A 27,730-nucleotide genomic window follows, 5' to 3' on the forward strand; every position below is an offset into this window, starting at 1 on the left:
GGCACTTTTCTGTAAAAACCTGTGAAATCTGTGATTTTTGAAAAACGAGATCTGTAACATTAAGCAAATTTTCCCGTGAATTTAGTAGGGCCCTAATTATATATCGCGTACAAAAAGTGTTCCTTTCAAAACTGCACCTTCATCATAGTGAATATACGATGGCAAGATCTATTTGAAATTGACTTCTTACACCCCTGAAGTGACAGGTGCCAGAAACTCTTAGAATACATTTTCTATACAGCCTTGACCCCACAAATTCTGTCCACATACTACCTATGTAAAGATATAATGCTGAAAACTGATTTTGCACCCTCGGTTCAGTCTGTGCTGCAAAGGTTAAAGAAGATGGTAAATAAAGAAGACCGTTGTGTGAGTTTTTTAATGCATTGCTTTTATTGAGGATTATCAGTGCATGTCGGTCTGGTTGAATGTCTGCCGATCGATCTTCAAGGCATTTCCTATGAAAACACAAACAATAACTATTAGTGAAAGGTTAAGCAGGTGTCAGTGAAGGTTGCATTAGATCTCACCTCAGTCAGAAAATCTGACTTTACCTACCAGTTCATTTGTGTTGTGCTTGTATGTGGTAAACTTACGTTACTCTGCTTTATACCTCCTAAATCTAACACTTTTAAATATTTTAGGACATTTTTGTTTTGCGCGTCATCCACGTTCTCGTCATCCTTCCTGTGCTTTTCCATCTTTTCCTCATTACACTCCTCCTTTTTCTCCATCTTCACTTTCTTTTTTAGCTCTTTCTGCTTAAGGAGAAGCATTGCTTTTTCATTCTTTATTTCCTTCTCCAGATCCTTCAGCTTCTTTATTCTCTCCTGCTGTTTACATTTGGCCTCCTTTTTCAGAAATTTTATTTTCAACTTCAGGTCTTTAGTTTCCATCTGTCTTCTCTGCTTTGCCTCAGCCATTTCAAGTTTTAGTTTCAGCTTCTCCTCCATTTCAAACTTGGACCATTTATCTAACTCGGCATGAATCTCCAAACGGCGTATATTTCCATCAAGTGGCTCGTTTCGAATGTTGTCAATTGCAAGACTCTTTGTTTGCAGCCCAATTTCGTTCATCTCAGTGCCAGTCAGAAAGGTCTCTTCTGTGTTGTTGCTGATGCTTTCATTTGCATCCCATGCTAACTTGGAGAATTGGAATGACTTTGCATCATCAGTGTGCAAACTGGAGTCCACAGAGGAATGCTGGAGCTTTTTAATAGGTGGAAGCCGGATCCCAGCAGAGCTAAAAGAAGAGGATGACGGAGAGAAAGATCCTGGACCTGGTGTGAAGGCCTGATTGACTTCCATCTTAGCCATTTTTGTTTTCTGTATGTTTTAAGACAAAGATGAAATACACATTCATTATTAATTGATTTTTTTTAGCTTTTTTAGAATTTGAAAATGTTTATATACAGTGTACGAGTTGAAGGGACATTAGATCACTCCAAACCTCAATAGCATCACTCAATTTTTCCATCTCCCTCAAAAGATTCTCAGAGCACTCTGCATGCTTTTTGAAAATCATGTGAAGTGACAGCAGGATTTCGTGGCTGTCCTCCAATCTCTTGTGAGAGGTCTTCATATCTGCCTGCAGGTGCTGCTGTTCCATATTCTCATCTAAAAATTCCTCCATCTTCAAATCATTAGTCCCATTCTCTTTCACCTTCTCCTTTACAGAATTAGAAACACAATTAGCATTATAATTACAATAAATATAGTGGGTAGTTTTAAATATGTACAAGTAAAAAAACATTTGTACTCACAGGAAGACGATGGACTTTGGTGCGCTTACCAAACAGCCTCCGGATCATTTGTATCCACATACTTACCCACTTTCAAACTGTACATGGAGAAAGGAATCAAGAACAACAAGAAAATATATCAGAAACAATACTGTGTGTATGTAACCCAAGATTTTTTTTTTGTAAAATGTAAGCAATTAAGAGAAATATATATTTTTTCTATTTTTATTTATGCATGTTATCCCAATATGCCATAGTCAATATGCCATAGTCAAACTGGCATAGTCAGTTTGTCTTCCGCTGCTGGGGGATTCCTGACTGCAGTCGAGTTGGGTATATTGCTGCTCACGCCGCCTCCGACCCGGGCGCAGCCCTTAGCGGAACCCTTTTTCACCCATGCACTCTGCACAGGTGCTTTTTTGCTAATCAGATACACAGTGTTTGAAGACCCTAGCAGAAGCCTGTCTGCCAATTATGCCCGCTAGATGGCGCCCAGTCAACCGGTGGAAACGCCGTGTTTCGAACCGGTGTGCTATAAGAATATGCTGCGCCACCTGAGCGACAAATCGTTTATAAATTTGGTTTAACTATCTACCACCTTACAGAAAGAACTTACCACAATATGTGATGAGAAAATCCACAGACTGATACAGTATTTTCAGCGGTTAACACACGTTTGCTGCTCTCTCTGACCAGACGTAACGTGAAGTGAGGACTCCAGCACGCGCGCGCTGCTTTTATACAGGCTGTTTCATTATGACGTACACAGTGTTCTGTTCACCGCCGCTTCTACCTGCTGCACTAACTTACTGAGTTCACTCACTCTGTATTTACACACAGCACTACCTTTCCTTTTACTCCATATTACTGTAAATATTATGGTACTATAAATCCCATTTCCAAAAAAAGTTGGGACATGCAGTAAATCTGCAATTTGTTTTCTTTTTTTAATTTAAAAAAACAGTATACAGTAAACACAACAGTACACTTAATATATATCATGAACATATTACCAGAAATATGTTTTAAAAATACAAATCAAAACCATTACAAATCATTTAGGGAATCTTGTTCCAATAGCATCACATATAAAATAAAAGAGATAATAAAATAAAAACTCTCTTAGAAATGCGATATTTTAAAATAAATTTTAAGTGCTTTAAGACTTTAGTTAATAAGCTACATAATTTCTTGTTCAAAAAGGGGCTCAAGGAAAATACTGTTTGCAAATATGTATTCAAATCTGAATTTATAAAAGAAATAAAAGATAGCAATTTTTAGCTTTTTTTGTTTTAAAGCATATATTGAATATAATATTTAGCTAGTAATATTATTGGGTTAATTATATAAGATTCAATTGGCTCAAAGAGAGGGTTATCAAATATATAAAAACATAATGGCTTTTAATTGGAATTTACTATTTTTTTCCCAAATCCCAGAACACATTCACCCAAAAGGAAAAGATCTAGACACAATCAAAGAATAAATTATCAATCGACTCACTAAAGCTTTTACAAAAGACACACCTATCAGAAATGGTAATAAATCGACGTAATCTAGCATTAACTGGGTAACATCTGTATTTTAAAAACGACATCTCCTTTTTTATTATTAATGAAGAATTTTTAAGAATAAAGTCCAAATTAAATGGCATTTTTATTATCTCTAGGTATATGAGAAATAGTCCTCAAACGGATTTTTATTTTTGACAAGAAGGTTCCTAATGTATAGGTTATTAATTTTTTTATCCATTAAATTAATACCTTCAATATAAATATAATGATCTAATAACAACATGATATTGGGATAATGAAAATTACCTTTAAGCAGGGAAAAAACCCATCTGTTATAGCATTACAAATTTTCTTATACTGTATTTTTAAACAAATTTTCCCATTCTTATCACAGAAATCAGGAAAAGAAAAAAATTAGTATTTTAATCAAGTATCAAATAAAGATTGAACGAACATTGTTTTTATTTTGTTTATTTTGATTTCCAGTGTTTTTACTGATCATCTTAGTTGAATTTTGTGAACATATTTAGAAATTTGACCCCTGCAACACACTCCAAAAAGTTGGGACAGAGGCACAATAAATGTGAAAAGTTAAAAGAATATTGAATGTACAGTGTTTTAAAACGTTACACAATAAGCAGATTAATTACAGGTGAAGGAAGTATGATCGGGTATAAAAGGAGCATCTACCAAAGGCTCAGTTTAGCAACGATGGGACGTGACGCACCATTGTGTTCCTTTATGATAGAATTTTCAGTCATTTCAAAACAACTTTCTCAGTGCACGACTGAAAATAGTTTAGGTCTTATATACCTTCTGGAAAAATCTCAGTCCGTGTAGGACAAGAAGAGAAACCACTTGAATCATACAAGACTGTCAGTGAAAGCTGAAAAACCAACAACCGTCATGGTATGGGGGTGATACACTGATACAGTGCCCACAACACTGTGACTGTGAAGTTACAATTGATGCAATATTTTCATATTTGACAGACATACTGCTATGAGTGCAACATCTTTTCTGTGGAAGTCCATGATTATTTCTACAAGACAATTCCAGACCTCATTTTGTATAATTCATACACACAGAGTGCATGTGCTTGACTGGCCTAGCTGCAGTCCAGATCTGTCTCTTATTGACAATGTATGAATCATGAAGTCGCAAATCAGACAATGGCAACCACGGACTGTTAAGCAGCTGTTAAGTCTCAAATCAAGCAACAATTTTTTTTTTTTTACAATGTGAAAAAGGTTACATTTTACCACTTTAAGTACAAACATAAAACGTAAGTTACATTACAAAAAATGGTCATTCAAAGTAATTAAACAAAAAACAAGAATAGCCTAATAATAATAAAGGCAGGAGACACCCCATGTCAGTTCATCACAGGGCATAATATTTAAGTTATACTTTTTGATTAATAAGTACAGTACGTGTCATTTAACATGTGGGATATCCAGATTCCAGTAGATGGCAGCAGATTTCTGGGGGGTTTTTTGTGGGGCTTTGACCAGTAGATTTACCCATTGTAAATTCAGATTCAAACTTTCCCTGACCCTAACGGGACCCTGAATGGTGACCTGTTCAGTGTTTCCTGCCCTAAATAAGAAGAGGTAAAGAAAAAAAAAAAGAAAAAAAAAAGAAACATATGCTTTTAATCAACCACAAATGACAGGGCCAGGTCACAACACAGCAGCCGTGAAGTGGGTCAAATGAGCTTCCATCTAAAATAATAAAATTGATTTTTGGCTAAGAATCAGCACATTGACGTGCAACAAACACGTGGGCTTGGTCAGGATGGATTGTACTACCAAGGCATGGAATTCCTACCAAGGAAGTCAAGCTGACATCTAATTTCTATCTGCTTCAAAACAAATTTGTACAGACATCATTTACGTAGACATTTACATCAAACATCTTACATCATAACTATTCTTATTCTATTAAACAAATACAAATAACAACTCATAAACTGTGCAATTCTAACTCATAAATTGTGCAATAATCCTTTTAATCATTATAACGGATACATACAGTATATTCTGCCTGAACTAGGCAAACACAACCAAGTGCCTTTATTGTACCCAAATATAAATTGATTAGTCATCCTCGGATCAGAGGGCTGGGTGTTGAAGATTCAGTACTATTTTCACCTGGAGTGGGCATCCTGCAAATATCACACCAAGGGCAAATGTTGAATGCTTAAAGAGAACATTTCTTTGAATAGTTCATTCAGGGTCAAGACAAGTTGTTCAAAAGTTATTATGTAATAACATAGTGTACTTTTTCCAGCATGAAAAATGAAAGATTAATAAAAAGTTTGTGTTTGAGTGTGTTGCCTGCTATCTGAACATTTTCAAAGATTGAATTAACTTAGCTAATAACTGCAAAGTGTTTACAAACGTTTTGTCAATGTTTTGTTGAATATTTTTTTTTCCATCAACTATCCACCACTAAATGTTATGCAAAAGAGTAATCTCAATTACTTTTAATATCAGTTTTCTTAAAAAGAGGGAGATACAGTAGTTAAACTGGAAACAAATAGAATAATAGTATTTATAAATGTATTCTGATCAACATGGCACCTGTTAGGCAGCCGTAAAAGCAATCGGTCAACATGTCAGCTTTCCAAGAACTGTTTTGATGGTTTTCATTAGAATTGGGGGGGAGTGTTACCTCTATATTGTACTCTACTATTAGTAGTAAACTAGCTTTTGGAAGGTCAACAGTTTAGGCCGTCTACTGTCAGGTTGCCACTGTTGCCGTCTACTGTCAGGTTGCCACTTTGAACAAGGCCTTTAACTTTCAAATGCTGGAATTGTAATCAGTCAAAACTGTAAGCTGCTTTAAATAAAAGCATCCACCAAGTGTCAAAAATGTAAATCAATTTATTGTTTTCTGCATGATTGCAAGCTACCTAGGTTCTGAGGCAGTGAAGCAGACCCAAAGTGTTATGCTTCCTATAGTGGACATAGAAAATGAGACCTTGAGAGAATTAGGTCTTTTTCTGTTACCATTATTTTTACTCTTTCTTAGTCTTAAATGTTGTGCTCTTACTGTAAACTTTACAGTGTTTTCACCTCTAGATAAAATAGCAATAGTCTTGAATTGTCTCATTTTGTAGAGAGTTTGGCTTTTGGTAATTAAGTGACATTCACAATGGGTGGATGTCACCATCCATCTTAAATTATCATCATTATTCTGGCAGCAGTAGTCTGTGGTGTGAAAATGTGGACTATGTTCGTGCTCATAACCCAGCTGCTATGGGTCACTAAAAGAGAAAGAGATGCTCTTAAAAAGAGCAATGATGGTGATTGTAATCATCACCTGTTGGCATCAATTGTTTGAAATCATGTAACTATAAATGTATCTGCTATATAGTTTGATATTTGTTTCACTAATAGTTTTCTGTCATATCTTGTTTATGATTTGTTTATGATAAGAAAATAAAAAGTCTGGTGAACATCATCCTTTAAAAGTAAAAGTGCATGATGAGTAGTTATTTTATAAAATCCGTTTTTAATATATGTCATTTAATTATCTAAAACTTACAACATTGTCAAATTGTTACAAATATAGTCATAAAGGCAATCAGAAAGCATTCGAGCCTTTTGCAGAACGTATAATGGCTTATTTCGGCCACCGTACCCCAAACTTGTGTGCGTTTTATGCAAAACATATCCATTACTATGAGCCGATCTACAACATATTTGGTGTTAGCAGTTAGTGGGTGATATGATCTGAAGATCAGCTGATCCGGTTGCTTAAAAAGTTTATTTATAAATGACGTAGCCCCAGAATCCACCCGTGGGTCGACCATATTGGACTTTTGCGGCTCTTAAAAGTAAACGAGAAGGTGTGCGGAGGATGAACCTGTTCAGTAACTTTGACTGCGCTTGTTTTAGCTCTGGTTTAAGGCGAAGGAGTTGTATGGCGCGGTGTTCAGGCCTTAATCTGGAGAAAACCTCAACTTTAATAGCAACTTATTACAGATTTATTTATCGGGACTCCACTTTGGAAAAAACAAATGAGGGTCCCGATACGTCTGTTCCACTTTGCTGTTTGTAGGCTAGCTCCGCGAAACAACTGAGAAATATTAAAGTGCACAGAAAGTAAACAAACCAGAGAAAAGAAAAGTCTTTCTTTTCATTCTAATTCACCCGAATGTGTAGAGTAGGTGTTAGTGATGAGGTTCCCAGCAGAGACCTCATTGTATGTACTTCGATCCTTGTTATGGATCTTCCTGATCAGCTCTGTGCACTCAGAACTGGATGAAGACTGCGATAATGGCAAGGTAATAAATGTTATTGCTGTAATTAAATGACCTACACTGTTACTGGCAGGTGTTTGATTTGATTGTCAAATGTAATCCACAGGCAAAACTGGAGATAGACCTTCCTAAATCTGATGAACTCGTATGTTCAGATTCTAAATCACTTTCAACAGAGGTAGGTTCTCTAATCATTGACATTAATTAATTTTTAGTAGTCAGTTTATCCTAGTCAGAGTTAATGTGGGTCTACAAACCTTGACAAATTGACTAAACAGGGTGAAAGTTTATCACATGGCTTTATTTAATTATGTCTGGTTTATTTATTCATAATTACTCACACCTATGTACAATTTACAAAATGAAATAGCTGGAGGAAATCATGCAGCCTATCTACACGCAAAACTTGAAGGTGAGAATTGTACCTTTGTCCCTGGAGCTGTGTGCCACACCTGCTTCTATTGACTTAAAACCTGGGCAGCAGTGGCTTAGTGGGTAGCACTGTCACCTCACAGCAATAAGGTCCTAGGTTTGATCCCCAGTTGGGGTGGTCCAGGTGAAAGTTCTCCTTTCTGTTTGGAGTTTGCATGTTCTCCCTGTGTCTGCGTGGGTTTCCTCCGGGAGCTCCGGTTTCCTCCCACAGTCCAAAGACATGCAAGTGAGGTGAATTGGGGATTCAAAATTGTCCATGACTGTGTTTGACATTAAACTTGTGAACTGATGAATCTTGTGTAACGAGTAACTACCGTTTCTGTCATAAATGCAGTCATGTGCATAAAACATGACGTTAAAACCTGAATAAATAAATACTTAAAACCTTAAGGCATGTATGTCTTTTTTCTGGAGATGGTTGTGGAACACTGTGTACCTTATATGACACTCACATTCTTACTAACTCACACTTGGGTGCTATCTACAGAAAAATAAAAAAAAAACCTCACAGTCTCAATAGGGATCAAACCTAGGTTTTTAGGACCTGTTCTGCTGTATTCAACATGTCTGCATTACCATTAGGTTGCCATGAGGTTAGAATACAGTCCATGAATTTAACTGAGCACTTGAGTGCTTTCGTCTAATATGCACAGATTGTGCTACACATAGTGTTGTTGAATGTTAAATTGTTTTTTACAACAAAAATAGGACATTAATAGATGCTTGACCTATATGAGTACTTCAGCAATAGAAGTAAATTATGATATACTATTAGCACATGATTCTGGGACACAGGCATGGTGTTTTTGTAGCCGTGTCTTGTTTAATAATGATGTCATGGCTTGTGAGTTTAGCTGACAGTTTTTGATTAAATAAATCAATGAAAGCACAAGTGTTCAAATATGATTAAAAAAATTATATTTAAGTTTTAACTCATATTTGGTTACAAATTTTAGTAATAAAACCAATGTTGTACATCTAGCTGCCAGTACCAATCCATGCTAGATGTACCCATAAAAGCATTATCTGAATCTTTAGGCTGTGAACCCCTGTAAACCTCCTGTAGGTAGATCTCAGTCATTTAAAGTTTTGTTATCTCTTTTCCTGATGTTGCAGAGGCTTCCTGATGTTTCCATAACGTATCCTCTTCAGGTAAACAATATTTACTACTTACATTTACATTTATGGTATATAGCCAACACCTTTATCCAAAGTGGCACACAGTTGTGTCTAATTTAATGTACCCAACATTGACAGGTTGAAACCAGCAACCTGAGAATTTCAGTACCTTAAGCTACCACTGCCCCTGTAGCTTACTCATGGCTTGATGGTATATTTACAAGTGCTACAACTTATTCTTTATTATTTTGCTTCTGGCTTAGATATATGTACATAATAATGTTAAATATATGTACATGATAATGTCTGTAATGACTTTATCTCTTCTTTTTCCCTCCTTGATCACCCAATCCAGTCCAATTCCCCATCGTGAATCCACTACCGCTTGCACAGCCCTGGTCTGATCAAGGAGAGCCGGCTTACCACATGGCCCCTCCAACACGTGTCCAATCTGCAGCTGCTTTTTATCATCTACTACTGTTGGGTACCCAGACAGAATCATATCAAGTACGAAAAGCCATGCTATGCTCCATGAGACATCCCCCACGCAGGCACCCAGACCAGTCTGGGAGATTGCATATTGCAGGGGGAAGAGACCTTTTCTGTATGGAGAGGAATTAGCGACAAATTGAAAGGCATACACTACAGTGGAAAATATGTCTCTGCTTTTCTACTGTGACATGTGGTAATGGTGACAAAATGAAAAGCAATACATTGTTTTCACATCACTTGACCTCTTTCCTGAAAAACATATAGGTTTGCATTTTTTTATTTTTAAAGCTGAATTTGTCAGAATTGAATACACATCAGCATTAAAAGCAGCTGTATTGCATTCCACTGTGTGCTGCTTTGAATGAGCCCCTGCCAGCAAAGAATTAGTGACTCAGCCAGCAAAGAATTAGTGACAAAAGAATTGCTGGCTGACAAAAATAAAAAGCCATCACTGTCCAATCACAATCCTTTACTGAATTTTGGACATGGCTAAGAAACCAGATGGGAGTAAACACTCTTTTTATGAAAGAGTAAAATAGGAAATAAACATTTTACACTTAACAGTTAAGGATGGTTTTCTAACAGATTATTACGTTCTTTTTAAGCTTTTAGACAATATGGGACAGAAAGCAGTAACATGGCTAAAGAACAGACATCTCATTACAGTTTGAACTGTTACACACACACACACACACACCTTGTTGTTTTGTTTCAGTTAGTAATCTGTGATCAGTTAAGATTGATTGTGTCTGTACAGCCCCATTAAACACACCCCAAATTCAGCAAACCTGCATGTACTGTTTTTCAATAAAGAGGTCAAGCAACGTGAAAACATTGTAATAGAGTTTTTGCTTTTTGTTTTTTTTCACCTGTACTGCATGTCACTATGGAAGAGCAATGCATGTATATGCAGGTCAGATCTATGGAGTGGAATTAGTGCAAACATGGTTGTGTTTGTGTGGATGCTTAGCCTCTGCAGTGGTACGCAGGCACATTAAACCTCTGTGCCACCTGAGCACCTGTAACTTAATTTCTCGTCTGCCTCTGTTACGGTTGTACCCTTTAAAAATGATGCCATTTGTTTATTGATGCTAATTGACTGCCCTGAGTGAGTTTAAAACACAAAACGTGTTTCTTTTCCAGCACAGTAGAACTTGTTTTAAATGTTTAACCTTTAGGTAGTAGTTTTCCAGTGTGTTAAATTTAGCTAAGTAAATGTTGACTTTACAATTACAGTCATCCGTCAGGGAAAAAAAAATCGCAAATGCTGGATAAAAGCAAAACCAGTTGATCCAGCTCAGTGGACAGTACAGGTTTAACTGCTTTACTGAAAGTGATTTACCAAGATAAACATACAAATGATCACCAATCATGTTATGCAGAATGAATCCCTAAAAGCATTTCTCTTTGCAGCCAACTCACCAAGTCTGCATGGATACACCCATCATTTACAATCACACCATTCCCAACAGGTACATTTTCACCTACACCATGTTATTACATGCACATTAATAATCAGATTTAATTTTAGTACATTCATTTGAATGTACCATTCAAAATTCAAAAACAGTTGCCCCAGCACATAGGTAATCCTGTATTTGGCAGCATTCATCTGTCGCTCAGATTTTACCAGTATCCCAGTCTCAGCTGCTGAGAAGCACCCTGCTGCCACCACCATATTTTACTGTAGGATGGTAGTAGCCAGGTGATGACCTGTGTCTGTTTTTCATCAGACCTAGTGCTTGCTGCACCACTCAGAACTCTGAAAACTGAGATAACAGGCATCAAGCACCCAGGTGGTGGATTGAACTTCCCCTGTCTGTCTGAACAGCTGAGTCTTTCACCATCTTCAAAAGATGAATAAAGACCCACATATGTGATGAGCACTTAAATTTACTTGCTAATCTGTTAATCTTAAAAGAATAATAATCAACTTCTGCCGATACTTGTTCTAACAGGGTTGCAGCAGATTTGTGTTCTTAGACTGTTGTCTGTTAGTACTTAAGGAAATGTTTACTGAGGGTTTCTCTGTAAGTTGCTCTGGATAAGAGCGTCTGTTAAGTGCTGTTAACGCAACTGCTGTTCTGCTCAAAAAGTTCACGTTTTATTTTGCTTATCAGACCAGAGAATCTTTTCCCTTATGTTGCCAGAGTCCTTTACATAAGCAGGCTGTTGTATGCCTTCAACATTGGCCTTTCTGCCATGAAGGCCTTGTTTATGGAGTACTGGAGAGACTTTGTCCATTCAACAAGCTTTACATAGGACTTCTGGAGCTCTTTTGATTGATCTCCTTGCCCAATGTCTATTTTATAATCTTTTATAATAATCTAGGGCAGATAGGATTAAAAATTAAATAGTTTTCCCACATATCCCAGCTTTTTTGGAGTGCTGTAGCTTAGAGCAGTGGTCCCCAACCACCGGGCTGCGGGCCGTTACCAGTCCGTGGGTTATTTATTACTGGGCCGCACAGAAAGAATAAATAATTAAAGATTGCTACATCAGCAATGAAAACACTACTTTTTACGGGTGTTCCCCAATCACCCCTAGGTGGGAGCAGCATGTCGTTGCAGCAAAAAAAGCTCATTTGTGAGTAGTACAGTTATTCTATTTTAAATCCCCTCGCCGGGTGGCACAGTGGCTAAGTGGGTAACACTGTCGCCTCACAGCAAGAAGGTCCTGGGTTCGATCCCCAGGTGGGGCAGTCCGGGTCCTTTCTGTGTGGAGTTTGCATGTTCTCCCCGTGTCCGCGTGGGTTTCCTCCGGGTGCTCCGGTTTCCTCCCACAGTCCAAAGACATGCAAGTGAGGTGAATTGGAGATACTAAATTGTCCATGACTGTGTTCAATAAAACCTTGTGAACTGATGAATCTTGTATAATGAGTAACTACCATTTCCTGTCATGAATGTAACCAAAAGTGTAAAACATGACGTTAAAATCCTAATAAACAAACAAACCCCCTGCCCTTGCCGGTCCATGAAATTATATCTTATATGAATCCGGTCCATGCTGAAAAAAGGTTGGGGACCTCTGTCTTACAGGGTTAAGGGCTTTGCCAAAGCGACCAACAGTGGCTGCCTGGTAGACTCAGGATTCAAACACTCAACCTTCCAATTTGGTAATCCATAGCTCTACCCACTAGGCCACCACTGTCCTGCCTGGAAGCCCAATTTTGCCAGTCAGCCAATTTTAGGGTGGTTCAAGATCAAGTTTTATCCATTTTGAATGGATTGGGTCCACTGTGGACCTGAAAACATTTAAAGCTTTAGATGTTCTCTGATCTGTGTCTTGCCACATTTTGATCATGGAGATCCAAAGACACATTCTTAAATTATATGAAGGCTCTGCTGAGATTTGAACTTGCAGGTTCGATCAATCCACAGTGGTGTGCTATCATGTTAGTCTGCTGCATTTTAGTAACACCAAGTAAACGCGCTGTCTTGACTTTCTTAACGCAAAGGTTGCTTAGGTTTGATTCAATTCTGGATCATTTAAATGTATTTAAATAAAAATAAACATCCACTGTTGAATCAGAATTTAAGCAAAACGTAAGGACCACCTGCCTAATATACTCTCGAAACAACTAGACATGATCCAATGAGACATGGCCTCCACAAAACATCTGAAAGAGTCCTGTGGTGTCTGCTATCAGGACATTACCAGTCGGTCCTTTACCTTATGTACAGTGGTGTTCAAAAAAATAGCAGTGATTTTAAATGCACTGAAAATACTACACTCAATTCTAAATCAAAACATTAACTACATTTAGCCAGTTTGTGTTCATCCTTTACAGAAAATTAGGAAAAATGAATATTAGGCTGTTCAAAAAAATAGCAGTGCCAGTATTTTTCTTTAAAAACTCAATGTATGTATAAACTGAAAAAAATGTTTGAGGTTTCACTTTACTTTAAATTACTGAACTAATATTTGGTGGCAGAACAATTGTTTTCGAGATCTGTGTTGCATTGAGTCGACCAATTTCTGGCACCTCTGAACAGGTATTCCAGTCCAGGATGATTAGACTACATTCCACAGTTCTTTTGCATTTTTGGGTTTTGCCTCAAAAAAACATGTTTCAGATGTCAGAACACAAGTTCTCTATGAGATTGAGGTCAGGGGATTGGGCTGGTCACTCTATTACCTCAATCTTGTTTGTCTGTAACCAAGATGTTTTGGGTCATTGTCATGTTGAAACATCCATTTTAAGGACATTTCTTCTTCGACATAGGGCAACATGATCTCCTCAAGTATTCTGATATATTCAAACTGATCCATGATCCCTCGTATGCCATAAATAGGCGTAACACCATGGTATGAAAAACATCCCCATATCATCATTTTGTACCACCGTGCTTTACTGTCTTCACAGTGAACTTTGGCTCGAATTCAGTGCTCGAGGGTCGTCTGACATACTGTCTACGGCCACTAGACCCAAAAAGAACAATTTTGCTTTCACCAGTCCACAAAATGTTGAGCCATTTCTCTTTGGACCAGTCAATATGTTCCTTGGCAAATGTTAACCCATTCAGGACGTGTCTTTTTCTTAACAACGGGACTTTGCAAGGAGTTCTTGCTGGTAAATTGGCTTCACTTAATCATCTTCTGTACTCACTGGTAACTTCACATGTTCCTTGATCTTTCTGGAGGTGATCATTGGCTGAGTATTTGCTATTTTGGCTATTCTTTGATCCATTCGAACAGTAGTTCCACACTTCCTTCTGCGTCTTTCAGGTTTTGGTCGTCACTTCAAGGCATTTGAGATCATTTTAGCTGAGCAGGCTATAATTTGCTGCACTTCTCTGTATGTTTTTTCCTTCTATAATCAACTTTTTAATCAAAGTATATGCTGTTCATCAGAACAATGTCTGGAAAAACCCATTTTACCCAGTATTTCAAAAGGAAATGCGCTATGACCAACCTGTGCAACATTTGCCCCCCTCCTACATTAAATAAGGGCCAATATTGACACCCGTTCTTCTGCAGAATGAATGACTTCACCAATTAAACTCCTCACTGCTATTATTTTATTATTTTGAACAAGCCCCTTTTAATCAATGCTTCAGTTACTCAGAATGAGCAGCATGCATGTCCTAATTGTTGGGTTTGTTTTGTTTTCATTACTCTACTACACTTTCAAGTAAATTATTTGCTATGTAGAAATAGCATTTCTACTAAAAAAAAACAGTGATTTATCAGGTTAATGATGTTGGACTGCTATTTTTTTTTAACACCACTGTGTGTTGCAAGATGGATCCTCTTGCAGTGCATCCTGGTTCCATGTCTTCCTCAGTTAAACGATGTAATAAAACAGGATTCATTTGACAGGGATATATTAATAAAATAGGCATTGAATTCACAGTTTTTGGGGGGTGGTCCTAATGTTTTGAGTGATCATTGGAAATTTTTATTTTCTTTTAACAGTAAATAAATATTTACTTTTATAAGTGTGTGTTGGTTTGTGTGTACAGTGGAGCTCACAGGCCTGTAGGAGCACAAAATGGAGAGTACTGGTACTGCCCCCCTCAGCGCTGGATAAACAATCTAAAGGTAAACTCGATAGGTAAAACATTCTGAATCAAGCAATCAGCACTACTTCTTTTTGCAATTTAACAACTAAATTCTGACTAGGGATCCTGGACAGAACATCAGCCCATCACTTTCACATTCACTAAATTATTCACACCCTGAGGCTGTTTAGAACAACCTGTTTTCCTTTTGCATGTTTTGAGGTAAATGGAAACTAAAAAAGCTAGTGGAAACCCACATGAAGAATCTAACGTCTCACAGACAGTGATCAGAGTTGAGGTTCAAACTCCTGGACCCCAGGATCTTAGTGCTGTGTGCTACTTGCATCACTTGCTGTGCCACTAACCCTAATTTAGTGATGCCAGCACCAACAGTTAGAGCAACATTAATGACTGCACTGTTGGCTTGGTAGTTAGAGACTTAATTAATAATCAGTGTGTTGAAGCCTGTGAGCCCCTTCCAAGCTGCCACTGCTTGCCACCTCAAATTCCATCCAACACTTCTAATGAATTGTAACACTGATTGTGACTGCATTGGTACCCCTTCTCACTGATGTGCTTTCATCTGAATTTAGGTTAACCCTGTTTTGAAATTAAGTGGAATACCTTTTCAGAAAATCAAGTTAAACATAGATTACAACATCCATGTTTGACAAGGGCATGTATGTGATGTTTGGTTGTCCATATACTTTTGGCTAGAAGCATACATTTAAAATATTTACATTTTCAGCATTTAGCAGACGCCTTTATCCAAAGCGACTTACATTACAGTTACATTATACAGTCTGAGCAATTGAAGGAAACCTTTGGATTACTTGTCCTGTACCTTAACCACTAGGCTATGGCTTGCTAGGCAGTGTCTTTGTTATACACAGGATTAGGATGTATGTCATTAGAGTTAAAGTGTCTAACAGACTATGCACAAGCACAAACTGAATGCAGCTAATGCTGAGAGTGCTTTTTTTTTTTCTTTTTATTTATGCTCCCTTAGCCAATTAATCTTCCCCTCCCGGGGATCCTAATTGTGTGTGAGGAGGTTATATTTAAAGGACTTTGCCTTCTGAGGTGTGCAAAATCCTTCAACCCCTTCTTTTCCACCTGTGCCTTGGTAGATTCGTACATGAGGCTCATCCACTTCTGTACAGGCACCTTTGTCTGCTAACCAGGGTCCTTGCACAGCGTTTGAAGACCCCACCCACTTAGTCTGACCTTTTCCCACCCAACAGACTTGGTGGCCAATTTTGTCTCCTGCAGGCATGACGTTAAAATCCTAATAAACAAACAAACTGCTGCAGGCAGTGCCAATTGTGCCTGCTAGATGGTGCCTAGCTGACCGGTAGCAGAGTTGAGATTTTAACCAGGGTGTTTAGAATCTCCTCGATAGTGTGCTAGCAGAATATCCCACTGTTCCACCTAGGCACATCATTTATTTATTTTAATGAACAAGGCAGCATCACTAAGGGCTTTGCTTCATGGTGGTCTTGGGTGCGAGGCAGAAATATACCTCTGACAGGACACCAGTCAATATCAGGGCAACCTGCACATATTTATTCACTCACAAATAGGGCTATTTAGAGCAGCAGGTACACTTTCTGCATTTTTTGGAATGTATATAGATCCCTTATTTTGTAAAGAAAGCCCTAGTGGACATGAGATCATGTAAAACTCATCACAGACATTGACTGGAGTGATCTGTTTTTCTGAGAACAGAGCTTTAAAGCTAGTGGTTTCCAATTGTAGACCCAGTTGTATCCTTCCTCTGCTACTGCAGACCCATGCCCTGACTGAGGAGGACCATACCTGACACACACACTCTCAGACTTGCCCGGTTCACCTGTCAGAGAGCACGTACAGTGAGTCTGGCACTGTTTTTTATTATTCACCATCTCCGTGCAGGCATCCTTGATCTGGACGATATTGCAGCAGTAATAGGGATTGCCTTTGACTCTCTCTCCCAACAGACATAGCCAATTGTGTCTGTGTAAGCACCCAGCCCTTCTATAGCGCAGCTGAGATTTGAACTCAGGAAGTGGGTCAGTTCAAATTATGATTGTGTGTTTTCATTTAAGGGTAGAGTTACTAAGATGCAAGTCACATTATATGTTGTTCATGTTTTATCTGATTAGAAAGGTGTTAATTAAAATACTTTTAAGAGAAACCTTTGCTAATAGAATATAACCAGTAATGTTTTTCTTTCCCACAGGATGGCGCCGTAGTGCTCCTGTTTCACCCCTGTGCTCCAGAGGAAGCTCGTATGAGTCTGGCCATGATGGCTCACTCCTGCCTTTCTCATTTTATCCTCACAGTTCATCCCCAACTCAGCACAGACAGAGTGAGTCATTCATTCATCCCATCACCCAGCCAAAGTTGATTAATCATTGCCTTATGGATCAGGATCTTCTGCTGACTCATAGACTGTTGTTATTATTACTTTATGAGCAATTATCTAGGTTAATTGTGATTGAGATGACATCATTATTAACCAGGTTTCACAATCCAACACGTTTAAGCACTGGCAGACACTGTTATGGATCATTTGTAACTAAAGCATGGTAACACTTATTTGGTAATTTTATAATTATTTATATATATACAGTGTATCACAAAAGTGAGTACACCCCTCACATTTCTGCAAATATTTCATTATATCTTTTCATGGGACAACACTATAGACATGAAACTTGGATATAACTTAGAGTAGTCAGTGTACAACTTGTATAGCAGTGTAGATTTACTGTCTTCTGAAAATAACTCAACACACAGCCATTAATGTCTAAATAGCTGCAACATAAGTGAGTACACCCCACAGTGAACATGTCCAAATTGTGCCCAAATGTGTCGTTGTCCCTCCCTGGTGTCATGTGTCAAGGTCCCAGGTGTAAATGGGGAGCAGGGCTGTTAAATTTGGTGTTTTGGGTACAATTCTCTCATACTGGCCACTGGATATTCAACATGGCACCTCATGGCAAAGAACTCTCTGAGGATGTGAGAAATACAATTGTTGCTCTCCACAAAGATAGCCTGGGCTATAAGAAGATTGCTAACACCCTGAAACTGAGCTACAGCATGGTGGCCAAGGTCATACAGTGGTTTTCCAGGACAGGTTCCACTCGGAACAGGCTTCGCCAGGGTCGACCAAAGAAGTTGAGTCCACGTGTTCGGCGTCATATCCAGAGGTTGGCTTTAAAAAATAGACACATGAGTGCTGCCAGCATTGCTGCAGAGGTTGAAGACGTGGGAGGTCAGCCTGTCAGTGCTCAGACCATACGCCGCACACTGCATCAACTCGGTCTGCATGGTCGTCATCCCAGAAGGAAGCTGACGCACAAAAAAGCCCGCAAACAGTTTGCTGAAGACAAGCAGTCCAAGAACATGGATTACTGGAATGCCCTGTGGTCTGACGAGACCAAGATAAACTTGTTTGGCTCAGATGGTGTCCAGCATGTGTGGCGGCGCCCTGGTGAGAAGTACCAAGACAACTGTATCTTGCCTACAGTCAAGCATGGTGGTGGTAGCATCATGGTCTTGGGCTGCATGAGTGTTGCTGGCACTGGGGAGCTGCAGTTCATTGAGGGAAACATGAATTCCAACATGTACTGTGACATTCTGAAACAGAGCATGATCCCCTCCCTTCGAAAACTGGGCCTCATGGCAGTTTTCCAACAGGATAACGACCCCAAACACAACCTCCAAGATGACAACTGCCTTGCTGAGGAAGCTGAAGCTGAAGGTGATGGACTAAACCCAATTGAGCACTGTGGGGCATCCTCAAGTGGAAGGTGGAGGAGTTCAAGGTGTCTAACATCCACCAGCTCCGTGATGTCATCATGGAGGAGTGGAAGAGGATTCCAGTAGCAACCTGTGCAGCTCTGGTGAATTCCATGCCCAGGAGGGTTAGGGCAGTGCTGGATAATAATGGTGGTCACACAAAATATTGACACTTTGGGCACAATTTGGACATGTTCACTGTGGGGTGTACTCACTTATGTTGCCAGCCATTTAGACATTAATGGCTGTGTGTTGAGTTATTTTCAGAAGACAGTAAATCTACACTGCTATACAAGTTGTACACTGACTACTCTATGTTATATCCAAGTTTCATGTCTATAGTGTTGTCCCATGAAAAGATATAATGAAATATTTGCAGAAATGTGAGGGGTGTACTCACTTTTGTGATACACTGTATATATATATATATATATATATATATATATATATATATATATATATATATACAGGGGTTGGACAATGAAACTGAAACACCTGTCATTTTAGTGTGGGAGGTTTCATGGCTAAATTGGACCAGTCTGGTGGCCAATCTTCATTAATTGCACATTGCACCAGTAAGAGCAGAGTGTGAAGGTTCAATTAGCAGGGTAAGAGCACAGTTTTGCTCAAAATATTGCAATGCACACAACATTATGGGTGACATACCAGAGTTCAAAAGAGGACAAATTGTTGGTGCACGTCTTGCTGGCGCATCTGTGACCAAGACAGCAAGTCTTTGTGATGTATCAAGAGCCACGGTATCCAGGGTAATGTCAGCATACCACCAAGAAGGACAAACCACATCCAACAGGATTAACTGTGGACGCAAGAGGAAGCTGTCTGAAAGGGATGTTCGGGTGCTAACCCGGATTGTATCCAAAAAACATAAAACCACGGCTGCCCAAATCACGGCAGAATTAAATGTGCACCTCAACTCTCCTGTTTCCACCAGAACTGTCCGTCGGGAGCTCCACAGGGTCAATATACACGGCCGGGCTGCTATAGCCAAACCTTTGGTCACTCGTGCCAATGCCAAACGTCGGTTTCAATGGTGCAAGGAGCGCAAATCTTGGGCTGTGGACAATGTGAAACATGTATTGTTCTCTGATGAGTCCACCTTTACTGTTTTCCCCACATCTGGGAGAGTTACGGTGTGGAGAAGCCCCAAAGAAGCGTACCACCCAGACTGTTGCATGCCCAGAGTGAAGCATGGGGGTGGATCAGTGATGGTTTGGGCTGCCATATCATGGCATTCCCTTGGCCCAATACTTGTGCTAGATGGGCGCGTCACTGCCAAGGACTACCGAACCATTCTGGAGGACCATGTGCATCCAATGGTTCAAACATTGTATCCTGAAGGCGGTGCCGTGTATCAGGATGACAATGCACCAATACACACAGCAAGACTGGTGAAAGATTGGTTTGATGAACATGAAAGTGAAGTTGAACATCTCCCATGGCCTGCACAGTCACCAGATCTAAATATTATTGAGCCACTTTGGGGTGTTTTGGAGAAGCGAGTCAGGAAACGTTTTCCTCCACCAGCATCACGTAGTGACCTGGCCACTATCCTGCAAGAAGAATGGCTTAAAGAATGGCCCTCTGACCACTGTGCAGGACTTGTATATGTCATTTCCAAGACGAATTGACACCATACTAATAAATTATTGTGGTCTAAAACCAGGTGTTTCAGTTTCATTGTCCAACCCCTGTATATATATATATAGTGCCATCAGATAGTATTCACACCCCTTCACTTTTTCCACATTTTGTTACAGACATATTCGAAATTCCATTTGAGTATAGTTCTACACGAAATAGCCCATAATGACAAAGTGAAAACATATTTTCAGACATTTTTGTAATTCTTTTAAAAATTTAAACATTTAAACATAATAGGTGCATAAGTATTCACACCCTTTGCTATGACGCTCAAAATTGAGCTCAGGTGCATCCAGTTTACACTGATCATCCTTGAGATGCTTCTACAACTTGATTGGAGACCACCTGTGGTAAATTCAGTTGATTGAACATAATTTGGAATGGCACACACTTGTCTATAAAAGGTCTCACAGTTGACAGTGCATATCAGAGCAGAAACCAAGCAATGAAGTCAAAGGAATTGTTTTTAGACCTCCGAGACCGGATTGTGTCAAGGCACAAATCTGGGGAAGGATACTAAAAAATTTCGGCAGCATTGAAGGTCCCGAAAAGCACTGTGGTCTCCATTATTCGGAAATGGAAGAAGTTTGGAACCACCAGAACCAAGGCCTTGATCAGAGAGGTGACCAAGAACCCAATGGTCACTAAGGCAGAGCTCCAGTGTTCCCTTGTGGAGATAGGACAACCATCCAGTAGGTCAACCATTGCTAACACACTCCACCAATCAGGCCTTTATGGTAGAGTGGCCAGATGGAAGCCACTCCTCACTAAAAGGCACATGGCAGCCCGCTTGGAGTTTGCCAAAAAGCACCCTAAGGATTCTCAGACCAGAGGAATCAAAATTCTCTGGTCTGATGAAACCCAAATAGAACTTTTTGGCCTGAACTACAAGCGTCATGTCTGGAGAAAAACAGGCACTGCTCATCGCCTGGCTAGCACCATCCCTACTGTTAAGCATGGTGGTGGCAGCATCATGCTGTGGGGATGTTTTTCTGCAGCAGGAACTGGGCGCATAGAGGGTAAGATGACAGCAGCCAAATAGAGAGAGATTCTTCAAGAAAACCTGCTCCAGAGTGCTCTGGAACTCAGACTAGGGCGACGATTTATCTTCCAACACGACAATGACCCAAAGCACACAGCCAAGATAACAAAGGAGTGGCTTTAGGAGCAGTCTGTAAATGTCCTTGAGTGGCCCAGCCAGAGCCCGGACTTGAATCCAATTGAACATCTCTGGAAAGACCTAAAAATGGCCGTCTACAGACGCTGCCCATCCAACCTGACTGAGCTTGAGAGGATCTGCAGAGAAGAATGGGAGAAAATGCCCAAAAACAGGTGTGCCAAGCTTGTACAGACATACCCAAGAAGACTTGAGGCTGTGATTGCTGCCAAAGGTGCTTCAACAATATATTAAGCCATGGGTGTGAATACTTATGTACCTATTATGTTTAAATGTTTTTAAACATAAAATGTTTTTGTTTTTTTTATTACAAAAATGTTTAAAAACATGTTTTCACTTTGTCATTATGGGCTATTTTATGTAGATTTTTTAAAAAGAAAACTATACTCAAATCGTTTTTCAAATATGTCTGTAACGTAACAAAATGTGGAAAAAGTGAATGGGTGTGAATACTTTCTGATTGCACTGTGTGTATATATATATATATATATATATACAGTGTATCACAAAAGTGAGTACACCCCTCACATTTCTGCAGATATTGAAGTATATCTTTTCATGGGACAACACTGACTAAATGACACTTTGACACAATGAAAAGTAGTCTGTGTGCAGCTTATATAACAGTGTAAATTTATTCTTCCCTCAAAATAACTCAATATACAGCCATTAATGTCTAAACCACCGGCAACAAAAGTGAGTACACCCCTTAGTGAAAGTTCCTGAAGTGTCAATATTTTGTGTGGCCACCATTATTTCCCAGAACTGCCTTAACTCTCCTGGGCATGAAGTTTACCAGAGCTTCACAGGTTGCCACTGGAATGCTTTTCCACTCCTCCATGATGACATCACGGAGCTGGCGGATATTCGAGACTTTGCGCTCCTCCACCTTCCGCTTGAGGATGCCCCAAAGATGTTCTATTGGGTTTAGGTCTGGAGACATGCTTGGCCAGTCCATCACCTTTACCCTCAGCCTCTTCAATAAAGCAGTGGTCGTCTTAGAGGTGTGTTTGGGGTCATTATCATGCTGGAACACTGCCCTGCGACCCAGTTTCCGGAGTGAGGGGATCATGCTCTGCTTCAGTATTTCACAGTACATATTGGAGTTCATGTGTCCGTCAATGAAATGTAACTCCCCAACACCTGCTGCACTCATGCAGCCCCAGACCATGGCATTCCCACCACCATGCTTGACTGTAGGCATGACACACTTATCTTTGTACTCCTCACCTGATTGCCGCCACACATGCTTGAGACCATCTGAACCAAACAAATTAATCTTGGTCTCATCAGACCATAGGACATGGTTCCAGTAATCCATGTCCTTTGTTGACATGTCTTCAGCAAACTGTTTGCGGGCTTTCTTGTGTAGAGACTTCAGAAGAGGCTTCCTTCTGGGGTGACAGCCATGCAGACCAATTTGATGTAGTGTGCGGCGTATGGTCTGAGCACTGACAGGCTGACCCCCCACCTTTTCAATCTCTGCAGCAATGCTGACAGCACTCCTGCGCCTATCTTTCAAAGACAGCAGTTGGATGTGACGCTGAGCACGTGCACTCAGCTTCTTTGGACGACCAACGCGAGGTCTGTTCTGAGTGGACCCTGCTCTTTTAAAACGCTGGATGATCTTGGCCACTGTGCTGCAGCTCAGTTTCAGGGTGTTGGCAATCTTCTTGTAGCCTTGGCCATCTTCATGTAGCGCAACAATTCGTCTTTTAAGATCCTCAGAGAGTTCTTTGCCATGAGGTGCCATGTTGGAACTTTCAGTGACCAGTATGAGAGAGTGTGAGAGCTGTACTACTAAATTGAACACACCTGCTCCCTATGCACACCTGAGACCTAGTAACACTAACAAATCACTTGACATTTTGGAGGGAAAATGACAAGCAGTGCTCAATTTGGACATTTAGGCGTGTAGTCTCTTAGGGGTGTACTCACTTTTGTTGCCGGTGGTTTAGACATTAATGGCTGTATATTGAGTTATTTTGAGGGAAGAATAAATTTACACTGTTATATAAGCTGCACACAGACTACTTTTCATTGTGTCAAAGTGTCATTTTGTCAGTGTTGTCCCATGAAAAGATATACTTAAATATCTGCAGAAATGTGAGGGGTGTACTCACTTTTGTGATACACTGTATATATAGTTAGATGGATGGATGGATGGATGGATGGATGGATAATTAATTACAATATTTATTATTTGTTTCTGATTTAACGCCATGTTTAACACATATCTGTGGTGTGCTTAACACATTCTGTTAAGCACACAACAGATATGTGTTAAACATGGTGTTAAATCAGAAATAAATATTGTTATTATTATAATAATCGACAACATAAATGCATAATAAAATAAACATTTTAAGACATCTTACAGAATAAACATATGGTTCCTCAGGTTGTTAAGGCAGTTAACACACATTTTCTTAAATTTTTCCTTTAGCCGTATGCTCTGGTCTCCTGGGGTCGGACATTAGAGATGTCCCACATCACCGCAGCAGGAGTTTGTGAGTGGTTACACACAGCTTTCTCCAGCGTAAACCTAATTACAGAAAACAAAAGACACAATTACAGTCTTTATATGACAAAGGCTGTACTAGTGGACAGAGCACTGAGGACTACAGTAAAGGTCAGTTATTAAAGGCTGATTAACACAATAAGTGGTTTGTTACATGCACATTACTAATCTGTTCTGTTCTTATACATTTATGCAGTTAACATGATCAGTTTGTTTGTATAAGCACTTGGATTTTAAATCAGGTTGTGCAGTGCATGTATATAATCTTTTCCAATTTTTTGTTTTTCTACTTCCAAATGGCATACATCTTTAGCCCCTTTTGGACATAAACTATTTACTCTCGAAGTGATCGTGTACCTGGCATGGGTTACGTGTCAATGCAGATCAAAATTCAGACTCACCAGGGTCAAGACCTAGTACATTTCCCAATAGTTCTACAACGGGGTCACTTTTAAGAGCGTTGCATTAAGTGAAAAGATGACTCAAGCAATATCAGATTTACTTATTTAAATGAAAATATGAGGGTTCTTCAAAAAGTTTCTGCACCTTTTAAACTCTATTTATTAAGAATTTCAAAAACAAATAACATCACTTTTCTACATAATCACCTTCTGATGCATTTTTCCCAGCATCGTACCAACTTTTAATGCCATCAGCAAAAAATGTTTTTGGTTGAGCGCGTAGACACTGATGTACCACTGCTTTCACATCATCATCACATGAAAATCTTCTTCCCTTTAAAGCTTCTTTGAGCGGTCCGAAAAGGTGGAAATCAGATAAAATGTGCTAAATTCGGGCTATAAGCTGTCTCAGGCACGACCAATTACTACTTCTCCCGCCCTCACCGTTTCCAACAAAAATATAAAAGTTCGGAAACTTTTTAAAGATCCCTCGTAATTAAAACTGTTCAAAGAATCTCAGCAGCACTATCAAATTAAAAATATTAATTGATTTAATTCTCTGCGTTACACAGGACACGATGCATCACTAAGTGGTTTGATAAGTATGACAATAAAAACATTATTGTAATGCTATGGCATTTGAAATTACCAACTAAATTAAAACACCTCAAATCATCAAAACACTTTGATCTGGCTTAAATCTGAGTTTCTCTGTATGTTTTACATGAACAATTACTGACAAACAATCTGCGTCCTAACATTTCTGTTGTGATTACATTTAAAACAAAACATGTTGTTCTTGTCTTAAAAAAAAGAGTGTGTACACTTTTTCTGCCCATACTAATTACATATGTTTTACAAAGTCAGTAAATCTAAAGCATGCAAACTCACATGCTGTTTGTTTTTATTTCTCTGTGCCAGTCTGTAAGAATGTGCTGTCTGGAGGCTTTGTCAAGATATAAGAGGACAGCAAGAGCGAGGAAGAGACGAGCAGCTCTCAGGCCTCCAAAAACAGAAGTAAAGGGACAAGATGAACGCTCAGAAAAACCTGCTCTCAGGACCTCTGACTCCATAAAGCTTGACCCTACCAACACAAAACTATTAAACATAAGTAAGGACAACAGTTTACCCTCAGTGGGTTCTCATGACCCTAACCCAGTGAAACATGATGAAGGTGGTGTAGAGATGCATGAAAGGACATCAGAGAAAAGGAATCATCCCAGCGGAGGTAAAACAGAGCAGGACAAGGAGTTTAGTAAACCTCATTTACAGATGGATGTAAAGTCTAACCAGAGTTCTGAAAAGCATCACATTAGGACAGATACAAAGGAGCAGAGTACAGAAGAAGGCTGTGGAGGTCACTGTGGACCTCCTGAAGTCGTGTTGGAAGGGTCTTTACGAGGCCGCAAGATGCCTGTCCCGCGCACTGATGAGGCGGTATGGGCAGCAGTGGCTCTAGGCTTCCTGTTGGTGCTGCTGACACTCTCAATACTGCACACACGTCTGTACCGTCACTGGCGTGCACCAGCCAGTCTGTACTGGCAGGAGAACCAACAGGACTACGAGAGTGTTGCAGGTTTAAATACATTTTAAATATGCCTCTGCTTTTAGTCCATATTTTAATGTAGGGTTAGTCAAGATTAGGCTTAAGCTGTCATTACATTGTTTGATGATTTGCCCAGTGTTGGTAATTGCTAAATTGTAAAGGATTTTCTTTGGTTGTTAGCAAGGGTCAGAGTTTTTGAAATACACAATATGACATGTTTAAGACATCTGACCAATAAGTTCTGGCACTGTCAGAAATGTTGCTAATAGGTGGGAAAATGTCCAGGTGGCCAGTTTTGTACTTTCTAGGGGGGGGCAAGCCAACCAGTACCAAAGTTGAAAGAGTTAAGAATCCCAGCACTGGTGTACTAGTGGAATATCCTGCTGCACCACCTGGGTGCATGTTCTTTAAAGCGATTACTAGGTTGCTTCCTAAACCACATCCAAAGTGTTTCATAGTTTGTACCTGTACTATTTGTAGTTTACTATACATTCTATTTAAGGATGTTTGAAAGCAGCCTGTTTAATCAGTGCTGTTTTTTGACTTGGGAGACAGAGATTGGTTTATAAAAATTGAAATAGCTGCATATAGAGTACAGATACAGATAGCTGCATTCAGTAATTGTTTACTTTAAAAGTGTATCTGTAATGGTAGCTGTAGCTCATAGATGAATATCATATGATGTATGTTTACCTAATAAAGTGCTCAATGAGTGTAGCTATGACAATTTTGTCATTTTGTTTTGCAGACATAATTCGCAGGAGGCTAAAGATGGTGGGCAGGAGAAAAAGAAGGGCGAGTAAAATTCGGAGGAAGGAGTGCCTTCTACTACCTAACACCAGCACAGATAATGACTCTGATTGACTCACTTCTGAGAAATCTGATCTGCCTGTAAATGTTGGCAGAACTGCTAATGAATGTGGAACATCAACATGATATACAGTATTCAGAATTTAATCACAACACCCCCAAAAGGGTGCTTTTATTCTACAATCCCTGTTTGGACTTGTTACTCGGTGTACTTTATTTAAGTATGTGCTTTATTTAAATGTTTTATGTTGTGTTTAAATGTAATCTATAAATCATGAAACGTTTTGCAAGATATGAAGGAAAATATCAAATGCAGGGAGAATTATTATTTTGCCTTGATTTTAGGTCAAAATATAGAAACATGGTACATAAATCTGTACATATGCATATACAATTACCAAGCACTTACAGTGTATCACAAAAGTGAGTACACCCCTCACATTTCTGCAGATATTTAAGTATATCTTTTCATGGGACAACACTGACAAAATGACACTTTGACACAATGAAAAGTAGTCTGTGTGCAGCTTATATAACAGTGTAAATTTATTCTTCCCTCAAAATAACTCAATATACAGCCATTAATGTCTAAACCACCGGCAACAAAAGTGAGTACACCCCTTAGTGAAAGTTCCTGAAGTGTCAATATTTTGTGTGGCCACCATTATTTCCCAGAACTGCCTTAACTCTCCTGGGCATGGAGTTTACCAGAGCTTCACAGGTTGCCACTGGAATGCTTTTCCACTCCTCCATGA

General features: G+C 39.3%; 2 protein-coding genes across 3 annotated transcripts; one reads left to right on the forward strand and one right to left on the reverse strand.

Moving 5' to 3' along the window:
- Nucleotides 1-365: 365 nt before the first annotated feature.
- On the reverse strand, nucleotides 366-2,493 carry LOC134334589 (uncharacterized). 2 transcript variants are annotated; one of them, XM_063016972.1, is made up of 5 exons: nucleotides 2,358-2,490; nucleotides 1,763-1,839; nucleotides 1,450-1,668; nucleotides 597-1,325; nucleotides 366-458 (listed from the first exon to the last, which is right to left on the reverse strand). In XM_063016972.1, exons 2-5 carry the CDS (start codon nucleotides 1,820-1,822, stop codon nucleotides 447-449), a joined length of 1,020 nt encoding a protein of 339 aa, XP_062873042.1. In that variant the 5' UTR covers nucleotides 1,823-1,839; nucleotides 2,358-2,490; the 3' UTR covers nucleotides 366-446. The 2 variants fall into 2 exon arrangements, with proteins under 2 accessions (XP_062873042.1, XP_062873041.1); XM_063016971.1 differs by having other exon boundaries at nucleotides 366-1,325; nucleotides 2,358-2,493.
- A 4,948-nt stretch (nucleotides 2,494-7,441) lies between these two features.
- On the forward strand, nucleotides 7,442-27,158 carry tp53i13 (tumor protein p53 inducible protein 13). Its single transcript, XM_063017374.1, has 9 exons — nucleotides 7,442-7,549; nucleotides 7,632-7,703; nucleotides 9,074-9,109; nucleotides 10,982-11,040; nucleotides 15,034-15,112; nucleotides 17,294-17,422; nucleotides 24,144-24,329; nucleotides 25,541-26,195; nucleotides 26,914-27,158. The coding sequence occupies exons 1-9, from the start codon at nucleotides 7,442-7,444 to the stop codon at nucleotides 27,027-27,029; spliced, it is 1,440 nt and encodes a 479-aa protein (XP_062873444.1). The 3' UTR covers nucleotides 27,030-27,158.
- The last annotated feature ends 572 nt before the right edge of the window (nucleotides 27,159-27,730 follow it).

This window comes from Trichomycterus rosablanca, chromosome 20 (assembly GCF_030014385.1).
Source record: "Trichomycterus rosablanca isolate fTriRos1 chromosome 20, fTriRos1.hap1, whole genome shotgun sequence".
Lineage (NCBI taxonomy): Eukaryota > Metazoa > Chordata > Actinopteri > Siluriformes > Trichomycteridae > Trichomycterus > Trichomycterus rosablanca.

Bases quoted from the DNA above. Each gene is read 5' to 3' on its own strand.
- LOC134334589 (XM_063016971.1), bottom strand. From the start codon at position 1,822: ATGTGGATACAAATGATCCGGAGGCTGTTTGGTAAGCGCACCAAAGTC. The intron at 1,669-1,762 runs GTGAGTACAAAT...AATTCTGTAAAG, and splicing joins CCAAAGTCCATCGTCTTCCT to GAGAAGGTGAAAGAGAATGG. The intron at 1,326-1,449 runs GTTTGGAGTGAT...TAAAACATACAG, and splicing joins AATTGAGTGATGCTATTGAG to AAAACAAAAATGGCTAAGAT.
- tp53i13 (XM_063017374.1), top strand. From the start codon at position 7,442: ATGAGGTTCCCAGCAGAGACCTCATTGTATGTACTTCGATCCTTGTTA. The intron at 24,330-25,540 runs GTCAGTTATTAA...TCTCTGTGCCAG, and splicing joins CACTGAGGACTACAGTAAAG to TCTGTAAGAATGTGCTGTCT. The intron at 26,196-26,913 runs GTTTAAATACAT...TTTGTTTTGCAG, and splicing joins GGACTACGAGAGTGTTGCAG to ACATAATTCGCAGGAGGCTA.